The 24259-nt window shown below is 41.2% G+C and overlaps 1 protein-coding gene across 3 annotated transcripts in view; it reads left to right on the top strand.

Moving 5' to 3' along the window:
* The first annotated feature begins 1768 nt into the window (after positions 1-1768).
* The window catches only part of Hbs1l (HBS1 like translational GTPase), a 72650-nt gene continuing 50159 nt past the window's right edge, over positions 1769-24259 (top strand). Inside the window, exons 1-5 of one of the 3 annotated variants that reach the window (XM_036168622.1) lie at positions 1769-1967; positions 5177-5242; positions 13058-13171; positions 16613-16807; positions 18138-22680. In XM_036168622.1, coding sequence (XP_036024515.1) covers positions 1925-1967; positions 5177-5242; positions 13058-13171; positions 16613-16807; positions 18138-19561 — 1842 coding nt within the window. In that variant the 5' untranslated portion in view covers positions 1769-1924 and the 3' untranslated portion in view covers positions 19562-22680. The other 2 variants (XM_036168621.1, XM_036168623.1) reach the window with 2 other exon arrangements.

Raw genomic sequence — 24259 nt, 5'->3', positions numbered from 1 at the left:
TTTCCAGGCGAGTGAGTCTCAGTTATGTCAAATTGACAATGAAACTAACAAGCACAAGTAGTTTGCTATTTTCATTTATACTTTTCACAAATCAATGCAAAACGAACTGGTCCACAGAACCAGATTATGTATCATCTCTTTGGCAGAAGGACTGTTTACCTTGTTCACTGCCCTGTACTATTGATGTGGTCAGTTCATAACTCATTTACTCCAAGAGTTGCCTCAGGGAGTTGTAGTTAGCAGCGTTGATGATTACAGTGGGACAGAAGTTGTCACTTGTGTTTAGTTTTACATATGTGTATTTGAGAGAGAGGGTCTCAAAGAGTGCTGGTTGGCCTGGAAGCCCCTGCGTAGCCGAGGATGACCTTGAACTCCTGATCCTCTTGCTTCCACCTACCAAGTACTGAGATTAAAGGAATGAACTACCATGTCTAGCACATTTAATATTTTTCAGCACTTTAATGTTCTGTGCTAAGTTCTCTTATATGAGCAAATATCTTTTTACAACTTTATGAGTTAGATAATGTATGAGTAAGATATTATCTTCACTTACAAAGAGATAGGTTGCAATGTAGAAATTATTTAAAGGTGTAAAATAAAACACTTAAAAACCATATAAAATTAGCATCTGCTTTTTTTTTTCCGTAAAACTTTGCCTTGGAGCCATATTAAACAATGATAGTTAAGAATAATCATTCGGTAGTGAGACCCAAACCTGAGCCATTTACAAATATGAATTTAATTTGCTTTTTCTCATTATTGTGGATAAGAAAAGCTGAGTAAGGCAGAAGCTGACATTTGCCTTTGATACAAGGTCTTGGCTTTGCAAAAACAAGCTACAACAAAGCGGCCTGTTCTGTACCATAATGAGGTTGATGTTTTTACACAGCACTATTAGCCTTATGTTTTACGAAATGAGGATGTTTAATAACAGGTTATAGATTTATGCATTATGTATTACATCATAAGCATCCAAGGCTACCGCTGTGTCTGAAAAGCTGTACTAGGCGCTCTCAGCAAGTTCACATGTTTGTGTATTCAATCAACACCTAAGGCATCTTTCTTAATTAATCCGTGTTAATGAAAATAGTTTACTTAGCTAAGGCCAGACAGTTGTTTAGTAGAGTTGTTAATGGAAGATGGAGCCCATATCTGAAACCATGAGTTACCCACAAAGCATAGTCACCCAGTGTTGTTATATTTTAATTACTCGTTCAAAGTCTTGCTCCCTCCACAGCTTGGACTAATTATTATGCCATATTTACACAAGTTTGTTGTCTGCCAGTTGAGTTTACCTAAAATCTAAAAGCTGAAACAGAGTCCTTGCTCCTTTTCTTTTCTTTTTTTTTCGAGACAGGGTTTCTCTGTGTAGCCTTGCCCCTTTCCTGGATCTCGCTCTGTAGCCCAGGCTGGCCTCGAACTCACAAACATCCGCCTGCCTCTGTCTCCCGAGTACTGGGATTAAAGGCGTGCGCCACCACCTTCCGGCTGAGTCCTTGCTCTTATTGAGAAAATGAGGCAGCCTTCCAGATAATCAAAAACCACATCTGGAAAATAATCCTGAACGCTGGTGGAGGTCGGAGACCCCCGCTTACACAGTTCACTGCAAATCCAGAGCGGGGAGGTAGCTGAAAGAATTTCCGGTGTGGCCAATCCACGTCAGTCGACTTGCTGGTGGGCGGGGCCTCGCACCACCCCGCCGGCTCGCGAGTGCGCATGCGTTCTCGGGAGGCCCGCTGTGACCCTGAGAGCTTGCCGTCGCGTCGTGCGCGGGTATGACGTCGCGTCTGCGCAGACGCTCGGCGCAGAGGCCTGGCGGAAGCCAAGATGGCGCGGAAGAGGGCTCCAGCCCGCCGTTGGCGCCTTCTCCGTGTCTGAGCCGAGTTCTTTGGAAGGGACTGTGGCTGACGCCCTGTGTGCCGCGATGGCCCGGCATCGGAACGTCCGAGGCTACAACTACGATGAAGGTGGGTGGCAGGGCCGCGCCGGGCCGTCATCTTAGCCGTTCCAGCTGGGACCCTGGCCTCTTGACATCCGCCTGGATTGGCGTGCGGACCCCCGGAGCCGTACTAGAACTGGTGTTTGTGGTGAGGAGGGCAGAAGGAGCGGGAAAGGGTAGGCCGTCAGAGCCCCCGGGAAGGAAGATAGCGTGATTTCTGCCCCCTGGCTTGACCTTATTTACGGACGGGGGACAGTGTAGCATCTCTCCAGGGCCTACAGATGTTTGGCGACGTTGGCGTCCGAGGCTGTGTGGTATCTAAGCGTTACCTCTTATTGTTTCATTTGGGGACTCACGTGCCAGTTGTCTCACAAGCCCTCCTTCAGACGTGCGCCCCCCCCCCCCAAAACTGTTAGATTTATATAATGTTTTTGCCTGTGTTCGTGCGCCTTGACTGCAGAACCTCGCTTGACCCGAATGTCCCACGAACTTCAAAATTGGGGACGTAAGAAACAGAAAGGATTCAGGTTTAAAAGGCTCAAGGGATTAAGTCGATTTGCTGATCTTCTAGTGTATACTCAATTGTTGACTGATAACACTTAATATAAATATATTTCAAAATGGAAATGAAAATCAACACTAGGGAGGTCGTGGAAAAGGACTCACTGATTTTTTTTCTATGAAAAAACATATGTATATTAATGGTCTCAAGGAGTTAAGCTAAAAGTGGTTTTAGGAAGGCTACCTCAAGCCATGAGTGTATAATAATAGCTATTACCAAGCATCATAGAAGCTAAAAACAAAACAAATTGAACTAATGCAGCCGGAGTAAAGACCTACTGCTTTGTAAAATGGAAAACATATTATGTGGAAGAAGTCGGTTGTCATTGGCACCCCTGGGAGATTGTGAGCATCAGTGTACTCAGACAGGGTTGGACAACTACTGCTGCATTTGGAGACTGCGGCCCAGTCTGGAGTGTCTTACTTTGCAGATATTCACTGTCAGAATATTGTAGTAAATGTATAAAATGCCTTGCAGTCCACCACCACTGAGAAATGACATTAGACTGGGAGGGATTTTGTAGATATGAAATAAAGGACACCCATTTTTTAGTAATTTATTTTCCCACTCAGTGATAACTGAGTGCTTAGAGTACTGCTTAAGCTGTTCAGGAGTGTCTAAAAGGAGCAGCTGCTTAAAACGAGAGATTCCACACCGTGTAATGACAGTGCTGTGGGAGCATTGTAGAAGAGAACCTTTAGATCAGAAAGGATCAGGATTTCTGGGTGAAGTATTTGAGTAGAGTCCTGTGTCCTCTGAGAGTCAGTGCTAAATACCTTCTTAGCTTGGCTCCCTGAGATCAGGTTCTATTTCTTTGTAACAGTTGGTGACATCATAACCAAGCCTGTCCTGTCCTGTCATGGGTGTTTCTCCCTTCCTGCTTACGAAAGTGTAATTTATTTTCAATGTCTGGTCTTCTTCCCAGTTAGGCTTCCATTTGGACTTTCAGTAATTAAGAATTCATAAAAGTATTTCAATTTTATTAGGTATATTCAATTTTGAGGTCTAAAACCTGTTGGTTCCTCTTTGTAACACCTATTTTGTTTTTCTGTGTGATTTGGAGTATTTTTCTTAACTGCTAGTTTTTGTTATTTTTTTTTTCTTGTTTTTGTTTTGAGACAGAGTTTCATGTAGCCTGTGTTGCACTCAAGTTCACTATATAGCCAAGGATGATGAATTCCTAATGCTCCTGCTGCTGATTCTGGCTCCCAAGACATAGATGATAGTCATGGACTGGCAGGCTTGGTTTATGTAGTACCAGCAATTGCAACCTAGGGCTTTGTGCATAATGGGCAAGCAAACATTTTACATTTGCAGCCTGTCTCAGCGAGTTTAAAAGCCCTACTTTAATTTTGTGTCTAGTCCAGTAGCTGGTGTGATACCTTAGGTGTCTCACGCCAATATTTTGAAGAAATGGACCACGTTAGGAAGATTTCAGAGAATTTTCTTCATATGTTTAATACTGTAGCACTTTAGGTCATCTGAACTAGTAAAAGTGATTTGTTAAAAGTGATTGATCACTTTTTTAGGGGGAGGGGGTTGTGAATGACATCTTTAAATTTGGGATTACAGTTTGGTTTTATTTAGTTTATTTACATAGTTTTATCTGGCAGTAGCAGTCATACAAATTTCCATTGCCATGACATTTGGTCTTAACCTTTAATTTATGCTGTTCCTGCTGTATAAATGCCCTAGAAAGATGGCTAACTCTCTTCTTTGGAATTGGTTTGAATGTTCTATTCTTGGGGGAAATTCTAGTTTTCACATATGTGTTCCCAGATTGCTCTGTATTTCTCGTGTTGAACATTCATCATACAGTTTTGTAATCATCCTCTTCTGGGCTGTTAGACTTTGGGCGTTGACAGAGCTGGAAATGTGCACACTTTGTACTGCAAATGTCTCTCTAATGGTCTCTAGTATAAGTTCATGTTCCTTCAGGTCATCAACTTGGGAACACATCAATTTATTGCCTCATGTATGCCAGGCACTTAGCTAAACTAAGTTTTTCCTGGAAGGAGCTGTAACTTCTCATGCATTGAAACATGGGTTATACTTTGAAGATAAGAAATTAGAGGAGGCTGCTGAAGGTAAAGGTGGCAGGGAAGCCTTCTGGAGCCCTACCCAGAGAGAGAAGCAACCTTGGAAAATCTCAACCAAGAATATACTCCGTTAAGAATGACTTACTCCACTTGCATACTCCACTTGAAGACTTAATGGTCATGGGAATTGGGCTTCCTGTTCTCCATGAGGAGTGACTTTATGGTTGGAGTGTATACCCTACACCCCCCCAGTTTTGTAAAGATGTTTGCCTAGAGAGAAGAGGGTGGCTTACCTCAGGTTCTGTGAACTATTAGACAATTCACATATTTTATCTATAGGATTATTACTGGTTTTTGATCACATGAAATGTGTGAGAAAATCAAATAAAGCCCAATTAGCTTAAAACAGAAGGCCTATGTATGTGTGTGGTTTTTTTTTTTAAAGTATAGATTGTCAGTAATTTAGATTGTTCGTAAATATCTACTTTGTGGGTAGAATTCTTGGAATTTGTGGGAAAATAGACATTCAGGTTCCTTGAAAGTTGATATTTTAATATATTTTGTAGATAATTCAGGTGTTTGCTCAAAAATATAGAAGACTGACTGAACTTGTAAATGAATCTTTTTTTGTTTTAGATTTTGAAGAAGATGATTTGTATGGCCAGTCTGTGGAAGATGACTATTGTATTTCACCATCAACAGGTAAATTGTAAAAAAAGAAAAAAGATTTCTTTGATTTGGTTGTTTAAAAGGTCAAGTAAGTATGATTGTCATCCTGGACTAGAGTCATAAGACTATATAATATGTAATTTTTAAAAAGATATGTAGCTGGGCAGTGGTGGAGCATGCCTTTAATCCCAGCACTCAGGAGGCAGAGGCAGGGGGAATCTCTGAGTTTGAGACCAGCCAGGGCAACACAGAGAAACCCTATCTTGAAACAAAACAAAACAACAACAACAAAAAGGTATGTGCATGTGTATATGTACTTACATACTCACATTCAAAATTTAAAGTTTTTATAATGGTTTATTTGGAAACAAAAAATAGACTTTATATAGTCCAGGGTGGCCTTGAATTCCTGGTGGTCTTCCAGCTTTGGCCATGCTTAGGTGAGTTTGTAAGTATGCCCCACCAAGTTCACCTATAAGAATTTCTTTACCCATTGATAAATTTTTTTGTGCATTTGTGTGTGTGTTTGTGTGTTGTATATGTTTGTGTAGGTGCATACATACATGTGGAGCGTGGAGGAAACCTCAGGTATCACCCTTCACTTTAGTCCTTTGAGACAAGATCTTGTAGGCTGACGGCCAGCAGGCCTCAGAGATCCTGCTGTTCCTGCCACCCAAAGCAGTGGGTTGACAGACATGTACCTGGTTTTTCATGGGTACTAGGGATTTGAACTCAGACCCTCATCCTTGTGTAGTAAGAGCTCTTGCTCACTGATCCATTTTAAACAAAAATTAAGCAGTTTAAGGAAACCTTTGAAGACTTCTTTTCTAATAGTCTCTGTATCATGCAGTTAATATAAATCCATTGAAATGTTAATTGATCATTAGTGAAATTTTAAGACCTCTGAAGGCATATAGTAGTAATTATATCGGGAATATTAGACTGGCCTTTGGGAACTATTTATTGAGGGTAAGAATAGTAATACTTAGGTGAGGATTTGAGAGGCTTATAAGAGTCGAAGTCTGCTAGGTGTGGTGGCACATGTCTTTAATCCTAGCACTCAGGAGTCAGAGATAGGCTGAACTCTGAGTTTGAAGCCAGCCTGGTGTATATAGCAAGTTCTAGGCCAGCCAGGGCTACAAAGAGAGATCATGTCTCAAAAACACGTTAAGATCTACAGGGTTTATTGAGTTTGTTTTGTTTGAAAATGGATTCTTCATACAGTAGTGATTGCTCACATTTAGTCTACTGACATCACTGAATAGTAGATAAATAGTTTTGCTTCTTTGATAAACTCACTTTTAACAGAAGCATGTGAATATGAATTTTCCAGAACATTTACAGGTTGGGAATGTAGATTAGTAGGCATGCATGTAGTTTAGTAGGCATGTGTGAAATCCTGGGTGTGACCCCCAATACCACCCCTGTAGGAAGACAGCAGTAACAAAACCACCACCACCACCACCACCACCACCACCACCACCACCACCACCGCCACCACCACCACCACCAAAAACAGTTAAGAAAAGGAAAATGTGTGGCATGACAGTAGTGTTAGACTAGAACACATCTAGCCTGTACTTCTTGGAACATAGCCTGTGTCACAGGCTACCGTGCAGTCTGGGAGTCCCTGTTTCAGAGCCCCAGAAGTTGGGATCACAGGCCTAAGCACCATGTACTGGGCCTCAGTCATCTTTCAGTGTGTGTTTTCAGGTGATTTCCGAAGAGAAATGAACAGTTTTTTAGAATCATTCCTGTTATTTAGAGCAGCCGCCTGCCGTGGCAGAGCCATAGGCTTTGCCGTCATGTTCTTTGCTGGCTGCTCTGTGAAGCAGACTCCCTCTTCATCACTGCTGTCATTGTTGGTGTCTGTCTGAGTTTGCTCCTTTGTGGCTGGACTAACAGGGTTTATACAACGAAAATGCCCCCAAAGACATGCTTACAGGCCGTCCTGATGGTGGCAATTCCTTAACTGAGGCTCCTTCTTCCACAACCAAGATCAGCCATCACCATAACTGAATACCCTTTAGAAGAGCACTTCTCATAGGGGATTAAGGAACAAATGAACGAATTCCTGAGTAGCTCAGAGAATAAAAATCTACCGTTTGCTCCTTCAAGAGGTGAACACCCTGTACTCATGGTCTACTGAAGCTGTAATTGAGTTGCTTTGCCAATTCATAGAGACTTCTAAACTTTAGTCACAAATGGATGTATTTTTGATTTCTAAGCATACTTGATAAAGGGTGTTTTTTAAATGTTTTAAATGTAGCTTTTTATAATTTCTTTTAGAAAGATTTTTCATACTGATTATTGAATGAATGTCAGGGCAGTAATAACAAAAGAACCAGGAAAAGCAATTTGAATAGTGTATTTTGTTTCAATTAATGTAAGTTGGAAGTAGCCCCTTGCTGTATTTTAGTTCAGAACCGTTACTCAGTATCAGTCTGTGTGAGAAGAACCCGCACACACCTGTTTTGGTCTTTGTACAGCAGAGTGTTCACTCAGGGCACTGCTGCGGTCTGATGGGTGGAGAGTGAGTTGGTGAAGTGGGGAGGGTGTGGGTAGAGTGCTGGCTACTGAGTGGTGGTGTTTGGAGAGCACAGATTGGGAAGGGGCTTCTTCCTTCTGTGAGTGTGTCACCTTTGATAGGAGGCATTTGGACAGGGAGGGAGTTAGCAGGTGACTTTGGTGATGTACAAAGCAGACGAGTGGACTGCACATGGGCAGACTGGCGGTGTGGCGTCTAGGACAGTTTCTTTCCTTTTCCTGCTTTGTGTGTGTGTGTTTGTTACTTTGGCCTTTTCAAAACGTGGTCTCACTGTGTTGCTCTGGCTGTCCTGGAACTCACTGTGCAGACCAGGCTGGCCTTGAACTCAGAGACCCGCCTGCCTCTGCCTCCCAGGTGCTGGGATTGAAGACATTTGCAGGGCAGTGCTTCTTAAGCTTCTGGGCTCGTATGAAAGAGCAGAGAGTAATTGTTAGATGCCGTTTTCCTGCTTCTTTCCAGCACCACTATATCAGATGCTCCAGGAAGGATGTGAGAACTGTGTCTTTACTGTGCACACAAATGTTTAGGAAATGCTTGTAGGCAGTTCCAGGACTTAGAATTGGAATTCCTTGAACTTTCATGTATGCCAAAATAGCTTAAATTTTAAAATTACTATGACTAACTTTCAGAAAATGCAGTGAACTTAAGATTTAAAATTTTAAAGAAAAACATTTTACATTTATTATTTTCTCACCCTTGCCTTAATTTTTATTTGTACTAGTTGCCTTTTGGGCTTTGATTTCAACTTCAAGGTTTAGACTGACCCCTGCCCCTTCCCCTCCCCCGTGTCCGTGCTCCCTGCCCCTTCCCCTCCCCCGTGTCCGTGCTCCCTGCCCCTTCCCCTCCCCCGTGTCCGTGCTCCCTGCCCCTTCCCCCCCCCCCGTGTCTGTGCTCCCCGCCACCTTCACCTCCCCTGTGTCTGTGCTCCCTGCCCCTTCCCCTTCCCCCGTGTCTGTGCTCCCTGCCCCTTCCCCTCCCCTGTGTCTGTGCTCCCTGCCCCTTCCCCCGTGTCCGTGCTCCCTGCCCCTTCCCCTCCCCCGTGTCCGTGCTCCCTGCCCCTTCCCCTCCCCTGTGTCTGTGCTCCCCGCCTCCTTCCCCTCCCCTGTGTCTGTGCTCCTTGCCCCCTTCCCCCCCCCCGTGTCTGTGCTCCCCGCCACCTTCCCCTCCCCTGTGTCTGTGCTCCCTGCCCCTTGTCCCCTGCTTCCTCTGTCTCCTTCCTTCCTGGCCTCAGCCTCTATGGTTCCTTATTCTGTTGGCCTCTGTGGCAGTCCCGACCACTAGCGAGGACTTCTAGAATAATGGCTGTAGAACGAGTTTGGAAGTTGGGATTTTTGTTTGGGAAAGTGTGACAGTAAGGAGTACCCCAGAAACAGAAGCTTCTAGCGGGTGGCGAAGTTCTTCTTGTAAGTAAGAACTTCCGCTTTGCTATGGAAATCTCTAGAATGAAACTTGCTGAGGGATATATTTGGTTTCTCATCTCAGTCAGCATTGGACCTGTCTTAGGGTTCTGGGGTCACAGTGGTATGAGACATAGTTGCATTGTTAATGTTGGACTAAGCAAAAAAAAAAAAAAGTCTAGAAAAGCCTGGGAAACAACTGGTAAGTCTCTAGGCAGAAAGTGATACCATTTACCTTTTTAGTATAGTTGCTAGAGTAAGTCTAAAGTGCCACGGATTTTAAGGATTTACTTTAGAGCGGTAGAAATAAAAGACTCACTCTAAGATTACATGATGTTAAGGTGCCTTCTGGTTATAAGACTCATCTCTAATCTGAGACTTGAACAATGGAAAAGGTATTACAGAATCTGAAACAGAATGTTTCTCCAGTCTTTCATCTGTAATACTAATTTATCTCCTTGAATAAGATGGAGAAGGACACACATATATGTAAATCATATAATGTGTGTCTTTGTGGAATACTTGGGGTGTTCACAAGTGAGACTAAAAATAGTTACAGGGGAATAAGATTGGGACAGGCCATTCAACCAAGAAAACTGACACAAACCAGTAGCCGTCTTAGTGAACATGCACGCACGTCTGGAGAGAGGCATTAGCTTCCTCATGACCACAGATGCAGGACTCTGTAGTTGACAAGGCAAAAGCTTGAAGAGTGAGGTGTAAAGACCCTAACTAGTGAGTAATGTTGCAAATATTAAGCAGTCCTGGAACAAGGGCGGCTGGGAGGGAGTGTGGGGGTTGGTCACAGCGGAGTTACAGTTGCAGTAGAAACCAGACTTTCCAAAGAACCCTGACATGACCTGACATGTTGGAGTGGTGTGTTTTAGACTGAAGCCTCTTTCATGGGCCACCCTCTTCATGTCTTTATTTATCCATTTCGATGACCTAATCTGAGAAAAGGAAACATGCATTTTAGTCCTCAGTTTCTCTGTATGTGTGGAATTCTCCTTTTGTTCAGTCTTCAGTTTTTCTGTTCTTAACCTCCTTTATTGGAACTGCTCCAGTCTCCAGTGATTAATTTGTTTCTCCATTTCTTGTCAACTGTCTTAATCATTTGGATCTTAAACTGTGACATTGCAATTTTCTTTTTCTTCCCTGCTAACCTATACGGTCATTGGCTTGTGGACTTCTGATTTCTAATTATAAATATTACATATGGGCTGTAATTTTATTTATATTTTCTGCATTATCTATAAATTTTGGAGGTAGTTTCTTTTTCAGCATTAATACCTCACTGGAACCATGCTCTAAAGTCCAATGTAGGAATTTTGTGCAGTGGGCTTATTATGTTCTTATGGGAAGGAAAATTATGTCAAGGCTCCCATAATGTCTTGCTTTATAGAACTACTTTTGTTAGTAGACTGTTAAGTTCAGTGGGTGTCCAGTTGAAGTGGATGCGTCCATACGTTGGGCTTGCATTTTTCCCTTTTTGTTTATGCCACTGAGGCATATATTGGCATTTTTACAGATTCTTTCTTTCTTTTAATGAAATACTTAGTACCCTGTTACATTCCATATTGAATGATGACACAGCCAGTATGCTAGAGAGACACAGACCAGTATCTGCAAGTCAGAGTTTTATATATATGTCACCGGTTAACGGTGTTACTGTATGATTGAAAATGAGTTCTTCAAAACTTAGACCTCTTGAGGGCTGGAGAGCAGTTAAGCACACACTTGTTTTTCTTGCAGAGGACCATTCATATCCTCAGTTCCAGAGGATCTAATGCCCTCTCTGATCTTCAAGGGTACATAGCATGCATGTGGTATACAGACATACACTGGGGCAAAATATTTACACATTACATAAGTAGAGAAACCTGGAGCCTGGAAGACAACACATAAGCAGGCTGGGGCAGCAAGTGCCACTACGTTGAATACATACATAATGGAGAGGTGGGAAAGAAGCGGAGGGGTTTATGCACTCTGGAGTGACGTGGAACTGGAGATGCAATGGTGGTGAGGAACAGGCCTGTATGAGGAGCCTGCGCTGCCACCTGAAGCCATGTTGATGTCCTATGGCCGTGCTGCCACTGGGGGCCAAACTCATTTGAGTGTCCTGTGCTGCCACTGAGGGCCATACCTGGGTCTGAGGCCCTGCTGCAGCCAGGGTCTGTGTTGGTGGCCATGGCCATGTTACCATCAAAGGCCAAGTGGATGTTGGTGGTCTGGGCTGCTGCCTGAATTATGGCTGAGCATCATACTTAGTGGCCCTGCCCCTCGCTGTTGGCAGGAGTGCTCACCCCAGAGAACTGTCTCCACCCCTTGCTGGCTGCACAGGAGAGCAGGTCTGCACCTCTCCTGGGCAGCATAGTAGAGCTGGTGGTGTGGGTGTGGGAGAGCCTTTAGGGTGGAGCGCAGGAGAGCTGGCCACACCTCTTACTGGCCTTGTAGTGGGACCAGCACAGGGTAGCTGGCCTTGTCTCTTGCTGGCTGCAGCACTCTGGTGAGTTGGCCCCACATCTTGTCAGGGCAGTGCTGGAGAGCTGGCCCCGGTAGCATGAGTGCAAGAGATCCGGTCCTGCCCTTGCCAGCTGCCACAGCCTCGAGAGCCAGGCCCCCCACCCCAGCAAAGTGGGAGAGCAAGTGAGTGGGGTGACCAGCTCAACTTCCACTCAGGCCCAGATCCAGGCGAGCGAGTGGGGTGACCAACTCAGCCTCCACTCAGGCCCAGATCCACGGGAACAAGTGGGGTGACCAGCTCAGCCTCCACTCAGGCCCAGATCCAGGGCTTTTGAGTTGGCTCACCCCAACATCGACCCCACCCATGAGCTGCTGGAGCTTGTGAAGGGGCCAGTCCTGTATAACCAAAGCTGCAGGATCTCCATGACAGGGTACTGTAGAGGATCCAGTGTCGCTAGTGTAGCAGAAGCCTGAGGCCTGGAACTACACCAGTGTTTCATTGCAATAAACGTTTGCAAGTAAAACTTGTTGGGCAAAGGGCAAAAGAGTAGACTGTGTGATGCACTGTGACACATGGTAGCACACTGCAGCTTCCTCAGCGAGATTTTTGTTTTTGTTTTCTTTTCGGTGGTGGGGGAGTTTTCAACGCAGAAGGCTGATATGGAGATGAGTGGGATTGAGCTGTGTGATGTGAAGTTCACAAAGGATCAATTTAAAAAGTTAAAATCTAAAAAGTATATTTTTAAACTTAGAGCTTATGCTTTTGGTAACCTTTTGTATTCTGGCAAAATTAGTGTTTCTTGAATAGCAAAATTTAATGTAATGTTGGCTTCACTCTGCAAATACATCTTGAGTGCTTTCTTAAGCAAATCAGTAAGTTTGCTCTGTGCTTTAAAATTTCAGTACCAAGAGGAATAAGGGAGCATAATAGTGGGCAAGGATGAAATGAGTGGTGTGGTCTTGGAGATTGGGGGAAGCAGGAAGATGACATTGGAAAGGTGTTCGTCTCGGGACTTAGCTAGAACTTGGGTAGGATTGATACAGTCATGGAGTAGTTCCAATTTCATCACTTGTCAGACTGGCTGTAAGTGATGATCAAATGTTTGTGTGTAATCATGCCTGTGAATTGGCATGCCCAGCCCTGTGTGTGTGTGTTTAAAATGCATGCATATGAATATGCAGATGCCTGCCCTCTGTGAATGAGCATACAGAGGCCAGAGCAGGACATCCTGACATTTTCCGCTCTTTCTTTCTGCTTTAGTGCCTTCAGATACGATTGCTCAATTTCAGTGTTGAGAATCAAACTCAGGACCGTATGCGTATTAGGGCAGCACTTCACCAGTGAACTATAGCCCCATCTCCTTTATTTTAACTTGTGTTAAAGAAGAAGAAAAATTTGAGAACTGGCTCTGTTACAGCATTCTTCATTTTGTATTCTAGCTGCTCAGTTTATTTACTCACGACGTGACAACCCTGAAGAAGAATATGGTTATGAAGATCTGAAAGAGTCTTCTAATTCTCTTTTGAATCACCAGTTAAGTGAAATTGATCAAGGTATGGCTTTTTAAAAATAGCATATCTTCATTAGCTGAAAATGATTAATCACCAAGTAAGAACTTGTGAATTTTATTGAGATTATTCATAATAATGATTATGAACAATAATGGTACAAACATATCTTATACTTTGAAGGAAAATTTACATCTTATTTTAGTGTGTTTATTGAGAAGTCTGTTCAGTTGTGTGATTGAGAAATTGATTCCATTAAGCATATCAGCTATTTAGTAACTGGGGGTCTTTGATTGTGAGTTTTCTCATCCTCTCATTGTTTACATGGAAGAAAATTCCAGGGATTTGTTAGAAGAACTTTGAAAGACTGGTGGTTCATGAGCTCTTGTGGAGCTGATGATTAAATGGCAGGGGCTGCTTTATTGACAAGAATGATAGCTGCCAGGAAGTTTAAAGAAGAAAGCATTGAAGACCAGAGGAACACCTCACAGCTGTTCTGGGTGTCATGTCTGTGTGAGTCAAGTTTCAAGATGGGAGTAACAGCATTAGTTGTTTGCTTATTTTTAACCCTTTTAAACATTGGGAAAGGATAACTATTTTTTGGCTTCCTTTTACAAATCAATTTCATTTGCCCCTTTTCTCAAACCATAGACTGATGGAGAGCTGAGCTGGCCAGGTTCATGAGTAATGCTGTCTGTGGAGAATGAGTGAGGCCGAGGTGCCTGCTCTTCCTCTGCACTTCGACCTTTGTCTATATATGTTTTTAATTGAAAGTTTAGAATTCATTTGGAAACAGAAAGAAATGGAGGGTCTGGTCTGTAAGCTGATCTTTGAATATGTTAGTAAAACATCAACTCCTAGGGCTGGAGAGAAGGCACAGGGGTTAAGAGTACTTGCTGCTCTTCTGGAAGACCTGGGTTCAGTTCGCAGCCACTACATGGTAGTTCACAAGCAACCATTACTCCAGTTCCATGAGATCAGATCTCTCTTCTGACCTCTGGGACCCCAGGCTTGGAATGATGCACATACATACATGAAGGCAAAACACTCATACATAAAATAAATATTTTTTTAAATGCCAGGGACTAACAAAATCAGAATAAATGGAAAGAAGGCATAAATATACAAAATTAGAAAGTAGGGGAAACTGAATTTTGTCAACTCTGTAGATTCACTTGAATATCTGGTGGATTACAGAGATAGTGCATATGCCCTGTAGTGTTTCTTTGTGTTAACACAGTCTCCAGGATGAGAAAGTGGGGCAGAGTAGGAGTCCTTGTGTTAGCACAGTCTCCAGGATAAGAAGGTGGACAGAAGAGAAGTCATTTTTCTGCTATGTGATGTAGCATGAATTGTTAGAAGGTCTTATTAATAAAATCAAACCTGAGGCCAGTTATTGGGGTCAGTGCTGGAAGATCAGAGACACAGAACAAGCCACAGTTTCCTCACCTCGCCAGTTCCTCAGCTGATGCTGTTTCCTCAGACTGGCAGCATCTCAGTCCTCACCCGAATGAATCTCAGCTGAACTGTTTCTCAAAGCCTAAAATCTTAACCAGCCAAATGCTTCTAGTTTCTGGTCTTCATGCCTTATGTATCTTTCTTCTTTCTACTATCACTCCCTGGGATTAAAGGCTCACTTTCTGGAATTAAAGGTGTGTGTCACCATGCCTGGCTATATCCTTGAACAGATGGATTTCTGCCTCTGGAATGCTAGGATTAAAGGCGTATGCTACCACTGCCTATCTTCTATGTTTAATATTGTGGCTGTTCTGTTCTCTGACCCCAGATAAGTTTATTAGGGTCCACAATATGTTGGAGAACCTGATACCACCACAATGTGTGCTTCTGTGGTCAGTGATTAGGACCTACAAAAGTCAAGTTATTTGTGGAAAAAGAGACTAACTTTCTGTCCTGACAAGCAACTACTTACATGACAGTAATACTTGTGACCCACGTTAACTATGTGCTTGCAGGCATTCTTTTAACATACTGGATCTGACCGGCTTTATTGGTACGTGTTATTTTATAGGCACACGAATAGGCTGTAAATAGGCACACATCGCCTGACTGTGCAGTCTCCACTTTTCACCTCCTAGTACTTTTCCTCTTTACAAATATGTAGGCAATAGATCCTATGATTATTAGATGTTCTGATGCTAGCTCTGCTAAGTGTTGCCTTCCCATTTCAGTGATTGATGTATTAATTCAATACATAATACTTTCCTAGTAACAGGGAAATCCTGTTAAATCTTACATAGAGGCAAAGCAGAATTGTCCTGGTATTTAAGGAATTTATTTTTGCAATTAAGCAGTTAAGCATGCAGTATAGCTTTTACTAAGAAAGTCTTGATAATAGATGCCTCATAATAGATGGCCAGCCCAGAAGCTTATGAGGTACACTTCAGTTACTTTCTGTGACATGTCTGGCATCCAGAGTTTCTGTGAGGATTAGACATAGTCAGAATGAAAATTGCCAAGTGCTGTAATATGCAAATGAGTATTTGTTTTTATTCTTTAGCCTCTAGGTACCTGGTCCTGTTTTAGCTCTTAAGGATATGAAGACTCTGATGAGTGTTATAGGGACTTTTTATAATAGCTTAGTTATAAGAAAAATGAAAATCTTTAAGCAATACAATCCCAGAGTTAAATATTGTTTTTAAAATGAATGTTCATTTCCTTCTTTGCACTTGATTATTTTTATGCTAAATTGTTTTGATAACCATAAAGGATGATATTTGTTGGCTATGGAGAGCTTGTCAGTTTGAAAAAAAAAAACTTGAAGTAGCTATTTATGACATGTCAGAAATACTATGTTTTTAAACTGATAATTTTGAAATAGTCTCACACAGTCCCTTTCCCTTTCTATGCATGCTACAAGTGGTTGGTAGAAATTTCACCATCACTGTCTAAAAATATTAGAATGTGCCATTTGTATTTTTTGAAAGATGTATTTTTATTAATTTTAACTATGTGTATATGTGTATGTCTGTGTGTTGGCTTATGCACATGAGTGAAGATGCCTGTAGACCTTCAAAAGAGGGTATTGGATCATCTGGAGCTGGAGTTACAGGCTGATCTGACCCGCCCAATGTGGGTGCTTGGGAACCAAATTTGGGTCCTCTGTCAGAATAGTGCCGGCTCTTGCCCTCTGAGCCATCTCTCCAGCTCCATCCATTTGTATTTTTTAAGCAATTGGAAAGTTGTAACCTCATCTTATACTGAGAATGTGTATTACTGTATACAGTTTATATGTAGTCTTTTCAAGTGTAATTCAGAAACATCCATTGCATTGATTGTTTCATTAATGAGATGTGAGAAGACAGGTACATAATAGATAAAATATAACCATTATAAGTAATTTCTACCAAAGAGAAGGAAAGTTTGAGTGTTCCAGTATAATTTAAAATTCTCTGGTCAAATGTAAAGATCGTAACCTCTTTCGAGACGTTGTGTAGTACAGCTTTTCATCTCCATCTTGTGTTCTAGCTCGTCTCTATTCATGCCTTGATCACATGAGGGAGGTACTGGGAGATGCTGTGCCCGATGACATACTGATGGAAGCAATTCTGAAGAACAACTTTGATGTCCAGAAGGCTTTGTCAGTGGTTCTGGAACAAGATCATGTGCAGGATTTGAAGGGGAAGAGCGAAAGAGCAGTACCTGCAGGAAAGATGTCCAAAGGTATGCTTTCACACCTCCTGTAGCTCTTTCGGGCTGCTTAAAGACTAATGTTCATCTCAGTTATCGTCAGGCGGCTCTCTAGTTTGCAGTTTTGTTAAGATATTTTTATTTTATGTATATGAGTGTTTTGCCTGCATTTATATCTGTGCACCACATGTATGCAGTGTCTTAGGAGGTCAGAAGAAGGTGTTGGGTCCCCTGAACTGGAGTTAAGGATGGCTGTGAGCCATTGTGTGTGCGCTGGGAACCAAACCTTGGTCCTCAGCAGGGGAAGAACGACAGTGCTCTTAACCATTGAACCAACTCTAGCCCCCTAGTTTGGGGGTTTTTAATTTGAGTATTGTGTTCACTTCCTGTTACATCATACATGTGTATTTGCATATCAGCACAAAGGAAATAAAATCAGATAAAAGAAGACATTTGCCTTCTTGTTAGTTTCTTATTGGACTTTTAAAATCCTAATGAGATGACAGAAATGAGTATCCAACCATTACTATTAAAAAATTCCTCTACTTATATCATGGATAATTATAACTTCATGTTATTGAAGTACCATTAAATAATATAACATTAAAATTATATTCCTCATGTTTCGTTTTTAGCTAATGTATAAGAAAACAAGAATAGATTTTTAAATTTGGTTTGGGGTTTAGAAGTTTGTGGACATGAAAACTGAGGTACAGTTGTATTAATTGGCATGATTCTGTTAGTGTATGGTCATTTGTTAACTGGATTGATATGTCCTTTAATCTTTGGGTTAGACCTCTGCAAAATTGCACACAGGCTACCACTGTGAAATCAGTGTGTTTCTGTGTGTGTCGGGGGTGGGGGGGAGCTCATATATGTACTTTTAATTGATCATGATGATAATGTCTTCTGTATTGATAATGTGTCCCTAGAACACAGGAAATCACAGGAGCTGTGTGCTTCTTGTTCTTAATGTATTAAAATACAGAAAAAAAGAACTCAGTTTTTCATTTTTTAAAAGAAATTTTTAAAGTTGTGATAATCATGACAACCTCACTGTAATGGAGCTTGACATTCATGAAATCCACGATTCAGTAAATTCATGGAAATTAGAACATTTACTTATCATTACATACATCAGTGAACACAGTGTGAAGGTCATCTTAGGTTGTTAGAGGTGATATTCCTCGTTTCCTCATGGTCCCTATTGCTAAACAGTGAACAGAGTCGCTTTAGTTACGTCAGGATCAGGGGAGCACTTAGTAATTAAATGCCTCATCTCATGTCTCTTTTTGGTTGCTGTGACTGCCTTCTGCAAATGTCAACTTGCTCATCTGAACATCGATGGCTTTTGTAAGGTAAGGAGTCTTAATTTCTTCTTCTGAAGTTTCAGCCGAAAATGTTCAGAATTCTTATCCTCAATCAGAAAATCATTTGGATAGCAGTAGCAAATCTTTTGATTGTTCTAGCTCAATAGCAAAATATGGATCACATAATTCTCCACTTGTGCCAAGTCACTATTTACTTCATAGAAAAAAGAAACTTGACAGACCCCAAAGTGAAAAGGAACTAGAATCATGTAAGTTAACAAAGGAGCTGTCCCTAGCTCACCTCATTGATGATATGCCAAGAGATTCTTGTGCAAGTCAGCCATCAGTCAGACTGTCCCCCACAGACACTCTGCAGGGTCTGCTTGCTAAGACTCCAGATGCTGATGTGGTAAGGCCTCCTACAGGCGAGTGTGCTTCCGAAGAAGATGGTGCTTTCAAAGGAATACCAGACTTAAAGTCCTTAATGGGAGGGAACACAGCAGCTAGTGGTTCTTTGGGTGTTCAAAGCAGTTTGCTACCTGATTTTCAAAGCATTCCATTGCAGAACATCTTGGGAAGCTTATATAGCCCGTTGCACTTACCTGTCTCATTGGAAAATAATTTTAATCCCAGTATAAACACTGAAGTTGGACAAAGTGCCAAGAATGATATTGTAAAGAATAACAGTTTACCGTTTTCCCAGTGTGGAAGTCCATCCCTAGCTGAGCTGTTGGAGGAACACAGAGAGAACAGTCGCAGGCAGTGCTTCACGTTGTCCGACCTGTGTGAGCAGTCAGCTGCCAGCTTGGGGTCCCTCCCCCTGTCGCAGCTGGCAACCCGCTCTCAGGCTTCTACTGGAGTGTCGGAGCTCACAGGATCTCTGTCATCTTTGGCCTTGTCTCAAACTTCTCCCACGAGAGACCTGGAGAATTTGTCCCTTTCTGATTTGATTGCCAAAACGATCGACCTAGACAACTCTCAGATTAAGAGAGATTCCTTTGAGCTCAGTTTATCTGAATTGAGAAGCCCTGGAATTGATTCAAATATTGATCTTAGTGTCCTGATAAAAACTCCAGAGTTTGTTTCAAAGCCTGTAGTTGACCCATCAGTTGCTCCAACCCCAGACACTAAAGTTCTAACTCTAAAGGTAGAGGAAAATTCCAGTTCTACTAAGGATGGTAAGAAAAACAAAAAAGGCCCCCTTGCTAGGAAAGCACCTTTGTCTGTGTCCTGGACCAAGGCTCTTGCTGCTAGGCCTTCAGCCTTTGCTTCAACGCTGTGTCTTCGTTACCCGCTGAAGAGCTGCAAGAGGCGCTCTCTTGACCTCTACAAGACTTTCCTTTATAGCAGACAAGTTCAAGATGTCTCGGACAAAGAAATGAGCCCACTTGTAGCAATAACGCCATTTGACTTCAAATCAGCATCCCCGGATGACATTGTAAAAGCTAATCAGAAGAAAGCATTTACTAGAGAATAGTCACAGAGGAAAACTCGGTTACTCTTGCAACCTTTTTAATCGTAATGTAAAGTCTTTGTAGGATCATTTATATTATGGGATTCAAATTGTGATTTTTTATTAAAATTGTCTTAAGTCCATTATAACAACTTTAGTTGGTAAGGATTTTTGCACTGAGAATTTTTTTTTATGATGTCTTCTTGGAGTAATGACTGGTTTCATTTGAGTTGCTAGCTCATTAGTAGAGTGTATGTTTACAATGTGCATATGGAAACGTGATATTGTCAATTGAGCCTCAGATATTTCATTTGACATCCAACTTTCTTAAGTTTTATGAGGAGATATTTTCTTCAATGAAATATTTTTGTGCTTTTTTTCTTAAATGAATGTGCAACTGCTTGGGCTTATCATAGTGTGAAAATTATTCTTAGGCTACATGACATACCTGAGATATGCTTATATTTTCAAGTATTATTGGCATCATTCCTAGTTTTATTATTTTACTTAGATGACTACTAAAACTTTCCTAGTAGAAACTTTTGAAATTCTGGATTTTTGAAAGTACTATGAAATATACGGTTGAGGTGCATTTTTAATGACAAAATGAAAATCTTTTAAGGGACCATGTATATATTGGAGTTGAAATAATACATAAATTATTTTTCTATGTTATATATTTTATAGATTTCTAAGGCATCCTCTTCAAAATAAACATATAGAAACTGTCTGGAAGTATGCTTGCATGTTATTTAAATGGTCTTACCCGATTTCTTTAGCAGTTTCCTTACAGTAAATGATGAGATCTGGAGCCCTCCTTTTTGCTCCTGATGGCTGTGCCCGGCAGTGACAAAGTTCTGCAGTGGCAGATCCCATGAGAGTGTAGTCAGTAGGATAAAGATATGTCTTCTACAGTGCTGGTCCTCAGCTACAATTTGGAATCACCCGGAAAACTTTCTGAACACAGCCACTACTGCTGCTTTTCAGATGGCTGAGTTGGTTTCTGAGGGAGGCCCTTGGGAATGTGTTCATTGATGGTCTCTAGGTGATAACTTATGTCTGCTTTCCCTGGAGAATTGTGGAGTAAAACTTTAATGCCAAATATAGCCGACCAACTTAATTTCTAATAATCAGGGATATCAAGGAAAAAGTACTTATCAGGGATAATAGTCTTTTGCCTAGAATGATAAAACGTAGAGTTAGTGTTTCTTGCATAATGTTATTTCTTAGTGAAAATTGAATAGCCCTTTAAGTAGGAATTGTTTTTATGGCAGCTACTTCACTATTCCTTGGTTTTGTGTAAGTGTGTGTGTGTGTTTTTGTGTGTGTGTATATTCAGATTTTTTCCAGTAGGTTTATGATACTGCCATATCCAGTATTTTACTGAGCTACAGCACAAGTTCCAAATTGTATTTGTAGCTGAGTTTTCATTGTTTATAATATCTAGGAGATTATAAAGACCAGAGCATGCATTTCAGGATTAGCATTGAAATCTGGGTTCCCCCCGCTACTCTGGTTATCTAGTGGTCTTTTACCTCTATCACTTTAGTGACTGACCTATGCATATGACTTACCAACTAGAGCTCTGTGGAGGCATTGTCCGCTTTAGAGTTGGATTGTATTCTGACAGTTTGTAACTCGTTATTACTCCCATAGATTAAGTTCCATGCAAGTGCTTCTCTTTGCACGAAAGCCACAAATTCTTTCTTAATCCACGCTGAAGAGTGTGGTAGTATTATGTTATTTTTTTTATGATAGTAATTTTAAGAAGAAAAACAATACTTTGTGAGCTATACTTTGTTAGTTGAACTGTGTGTCCTTTTGTTGGCTGATTAGGATTGAAACCACCACTTAAGAGATTTCTCTTGTGCAGAAAGTTTATTATATATTATGTATATATTATTTCTTTTTAAAGATAACTTGCTAGTGTTCCCATTTTCCTTGTCTTGGCTACTGGCCTGTTGGCATGTGCTTGACAAGGTCTTGCCCCTTTTGATATGGGAATGTCACAGTTTCTGAGACTCAGAAGGTGAAACCGAGAAGCCTCTTTGCTCCTTCCACCCATGGCTGTGGTCCGTGGCAAAGAGAGGTGTGTGCTGATTGGTGGATAGACTGTTTGTAAAGATGTTTACACCAAAAGTCACCAGCTGCTGCTCATTGACCAATTGCTGACTTGGTAGCTCAGGGATGTTGAGTGTGGTAGGTTTTACTTTATTTTCTCTTTCAAATATCTGTGTTGACACACTTTCTGTTTGTGTTATGATCATATACCCTCAGTTTACATAGGAATACAATAAAATTAGTTCTAAAGGATGTAAAAGGTGTTCAAAATGATTTTTGAGTTTTGCTCTCTTTGTTCTTTAAAGGCTCTGTTGTGTCCATGGGTGTTTTGTCATTTTCATTGTAAGAGATGCAGTTCTTAAAATTGAGTGTCCAGAACCAGGAACTCATTCTGTACAGAAGACTTAAGTTTGTGTTTGAACATTGCTTCTTTCTACTTGCCTTCTCAGCTGTTTGCTCCCTTTGCTTCCAGCCTTTCTTTCCTACAATTTCCCCTTTCTTTCTCATGGAAATAGTAGTAGCTATTCTGTTGAATTTTGGTATGTAGGCTCTCCTGCATCTGCTTGTCACCCTGGTGATAAAGTCAGGAAGGGGCTTTGACCGGAAAGGAAGCACTAATGATAATAGTGCAGAGAAAAGGAGCGTGTTTGTAATGGCTGCTGTCTTTTACGTTGGCCTTGAGCCTCTATCTGGATCATTAAATACTGAAAAGATTATTTATCGTCAACTTTCTCTTTTGTGTTCACAAATATATATATATTTGTTTATAAAACGAGTTCTATAGTAGCGTAGAAATTGTTCTCTGTTATTTTAGTAATGGACTGTGTATAAACAAAGATGATGTTGGCCAGAAAGGGAAGAATCAGTAGGAATTTCTATGATAGTTTTTGCATTTGTACTTCTGATTATATAAAACTTTGTAATTGTGTAAGTGATTCCCAGGCTGTAGAAATCTGTCACATTTTGAGTGTATAATACATTTTTATAAAAGCTATATTTACCCTGGAAAAGTTTCTGTAGAAATTTGGTACTTCAGAATGGTATTTTATAATTAATGCAGAGAGTACTACTGCTTCATGTCTCTATAAATGAACTAAAAACAATCCATCATTGTGTGAAGAATTTTTTCTAATATAGTCATCATTTATAGTTCTTGTTTTCCATGGTGTGTGTGTGTGTGTGTGTGTGTGTGTATTATTTGATATTTTGTGACTCATAAAAACATAACGTACAAGTTATGGGGGTAGGGTGAATTGCTTTCTGGGGTTATGGTGGAAGGAGAAAGAATTGAGTGCATATTTCCTGTCTTGTCAGGCTTGAGTTATATTGTACTATTTAAAGCAGAACATTGGAGATGCAAGTGACATGCCAAGGTGAATGATGTGAGGATTCTCACTTCAAAGAGGAGGGTAGATGGAGACATGTATTTAGCATCTTGTAGCATATGTAACCCGAAAGTGATGTCTTTCTTTTTTCCTATCTTGGTCAGTACCATCCTCAGTTGCTCAGATCAGAAACCTAGCATCATCTTTGATTCCTCTCTCCCTCATCTGCTACTTGCAATTGATTACCACACTTGTGTCTAACGTGTGAGTAAGCATTTATGTGTACATACGTGCATGCAGATAGTGTCAGTTCTTCTTATTTGGGGTAGTCAATTCTCCAAGTGACTGCAAATACTGAATTAGGATATACTGAGACATTCTTTCTTTACGACATATATGACTACTATGTCCTGTAACTGATAAGCCACTGGTTGCATGCCCATCAACCACTCAGCATATAACTTTGTTTTACATGTGCCTCTACTAAAGAGACATTATTTAGTATGTATTATTAATCTCATTAATACATTGACATTGAGCACATAGATGATGGTTCATAGCATCTCATAGTTTTCTTATGCTTAGAGATTTTAGACATGTCAGTGTTCTGCTTCCAAGAAGGTAAAAATAGAAAACTATGACACCAGACCCACCCTGAAAATCACATGTTTACAGTATGAGAGCTGAAACAAGAAAGTAGTGTCGCTGGGTTTGCCCTCACTTGGGAACTTATCTGTTGATGACTCAAATTGTTCTGTGCTCCACAAAGGTCTGAAAGTGATGTCTACAGTGCCCTGAGCATTGATTTGGGGGTTTCATTTGAATACCCAAATTTGGGGTCCATGAATCTAAGGGGTCTACATACATTCTCTGATTCACTCTTCCCCATCTTTAGTGCTTTCTTCAGAGACCTTTAGTTTAGAAGAACTGCAGACCATCAAAGTAGTTTATTGATTCTCAAGATAGTTCAGACACTAGACCTAGCGTAAGTTTTCTGAAATGGTCATGTATCTTTCTTTTTCTGCTTTTATTTCTTAAGCCCCTCTACTAACTGCTCTGTTTAGTTTACCCTCTCATGGGCATACTATTGGTGAAATTATTAAGGCCACTCCACGCAGTTAAAAGGGAGGTTTATTTTGTGGGGTAACTTATGAATTAAGGGATAGGTTACAGGGTCTGGGAAAGGTGTAGCTCAGTCTGGCAGTGTTCTCTGGAGAACTCTGCTCAGTCTACCTCCAGCGTCCAGGATCCAGCAACCAAGAGAGCCGGTGCATCCACATCTCGGGTCTTCAGGGTCCTCTCTCAGCCCCACCTTGTAGGCGTGATCGATACCGAA

The sequence above is a fragment of the Onychomys torridus genome, chromosome 19 (assembly GCF_903995425.1).
Source record: "Onychomys torridus chromosome 19, mOncTor1.1, whole genome shotgun sequence".
Taxonomy (NCBI): Eukaryota; Metazoa; Chordata; class Mammalia; order Rodentia; family Cricetidae; genus Onychomys; species Onychomys torridus.
This window is presented reverse-complemented; position numbering and strand designations above follow the sequence as displayed.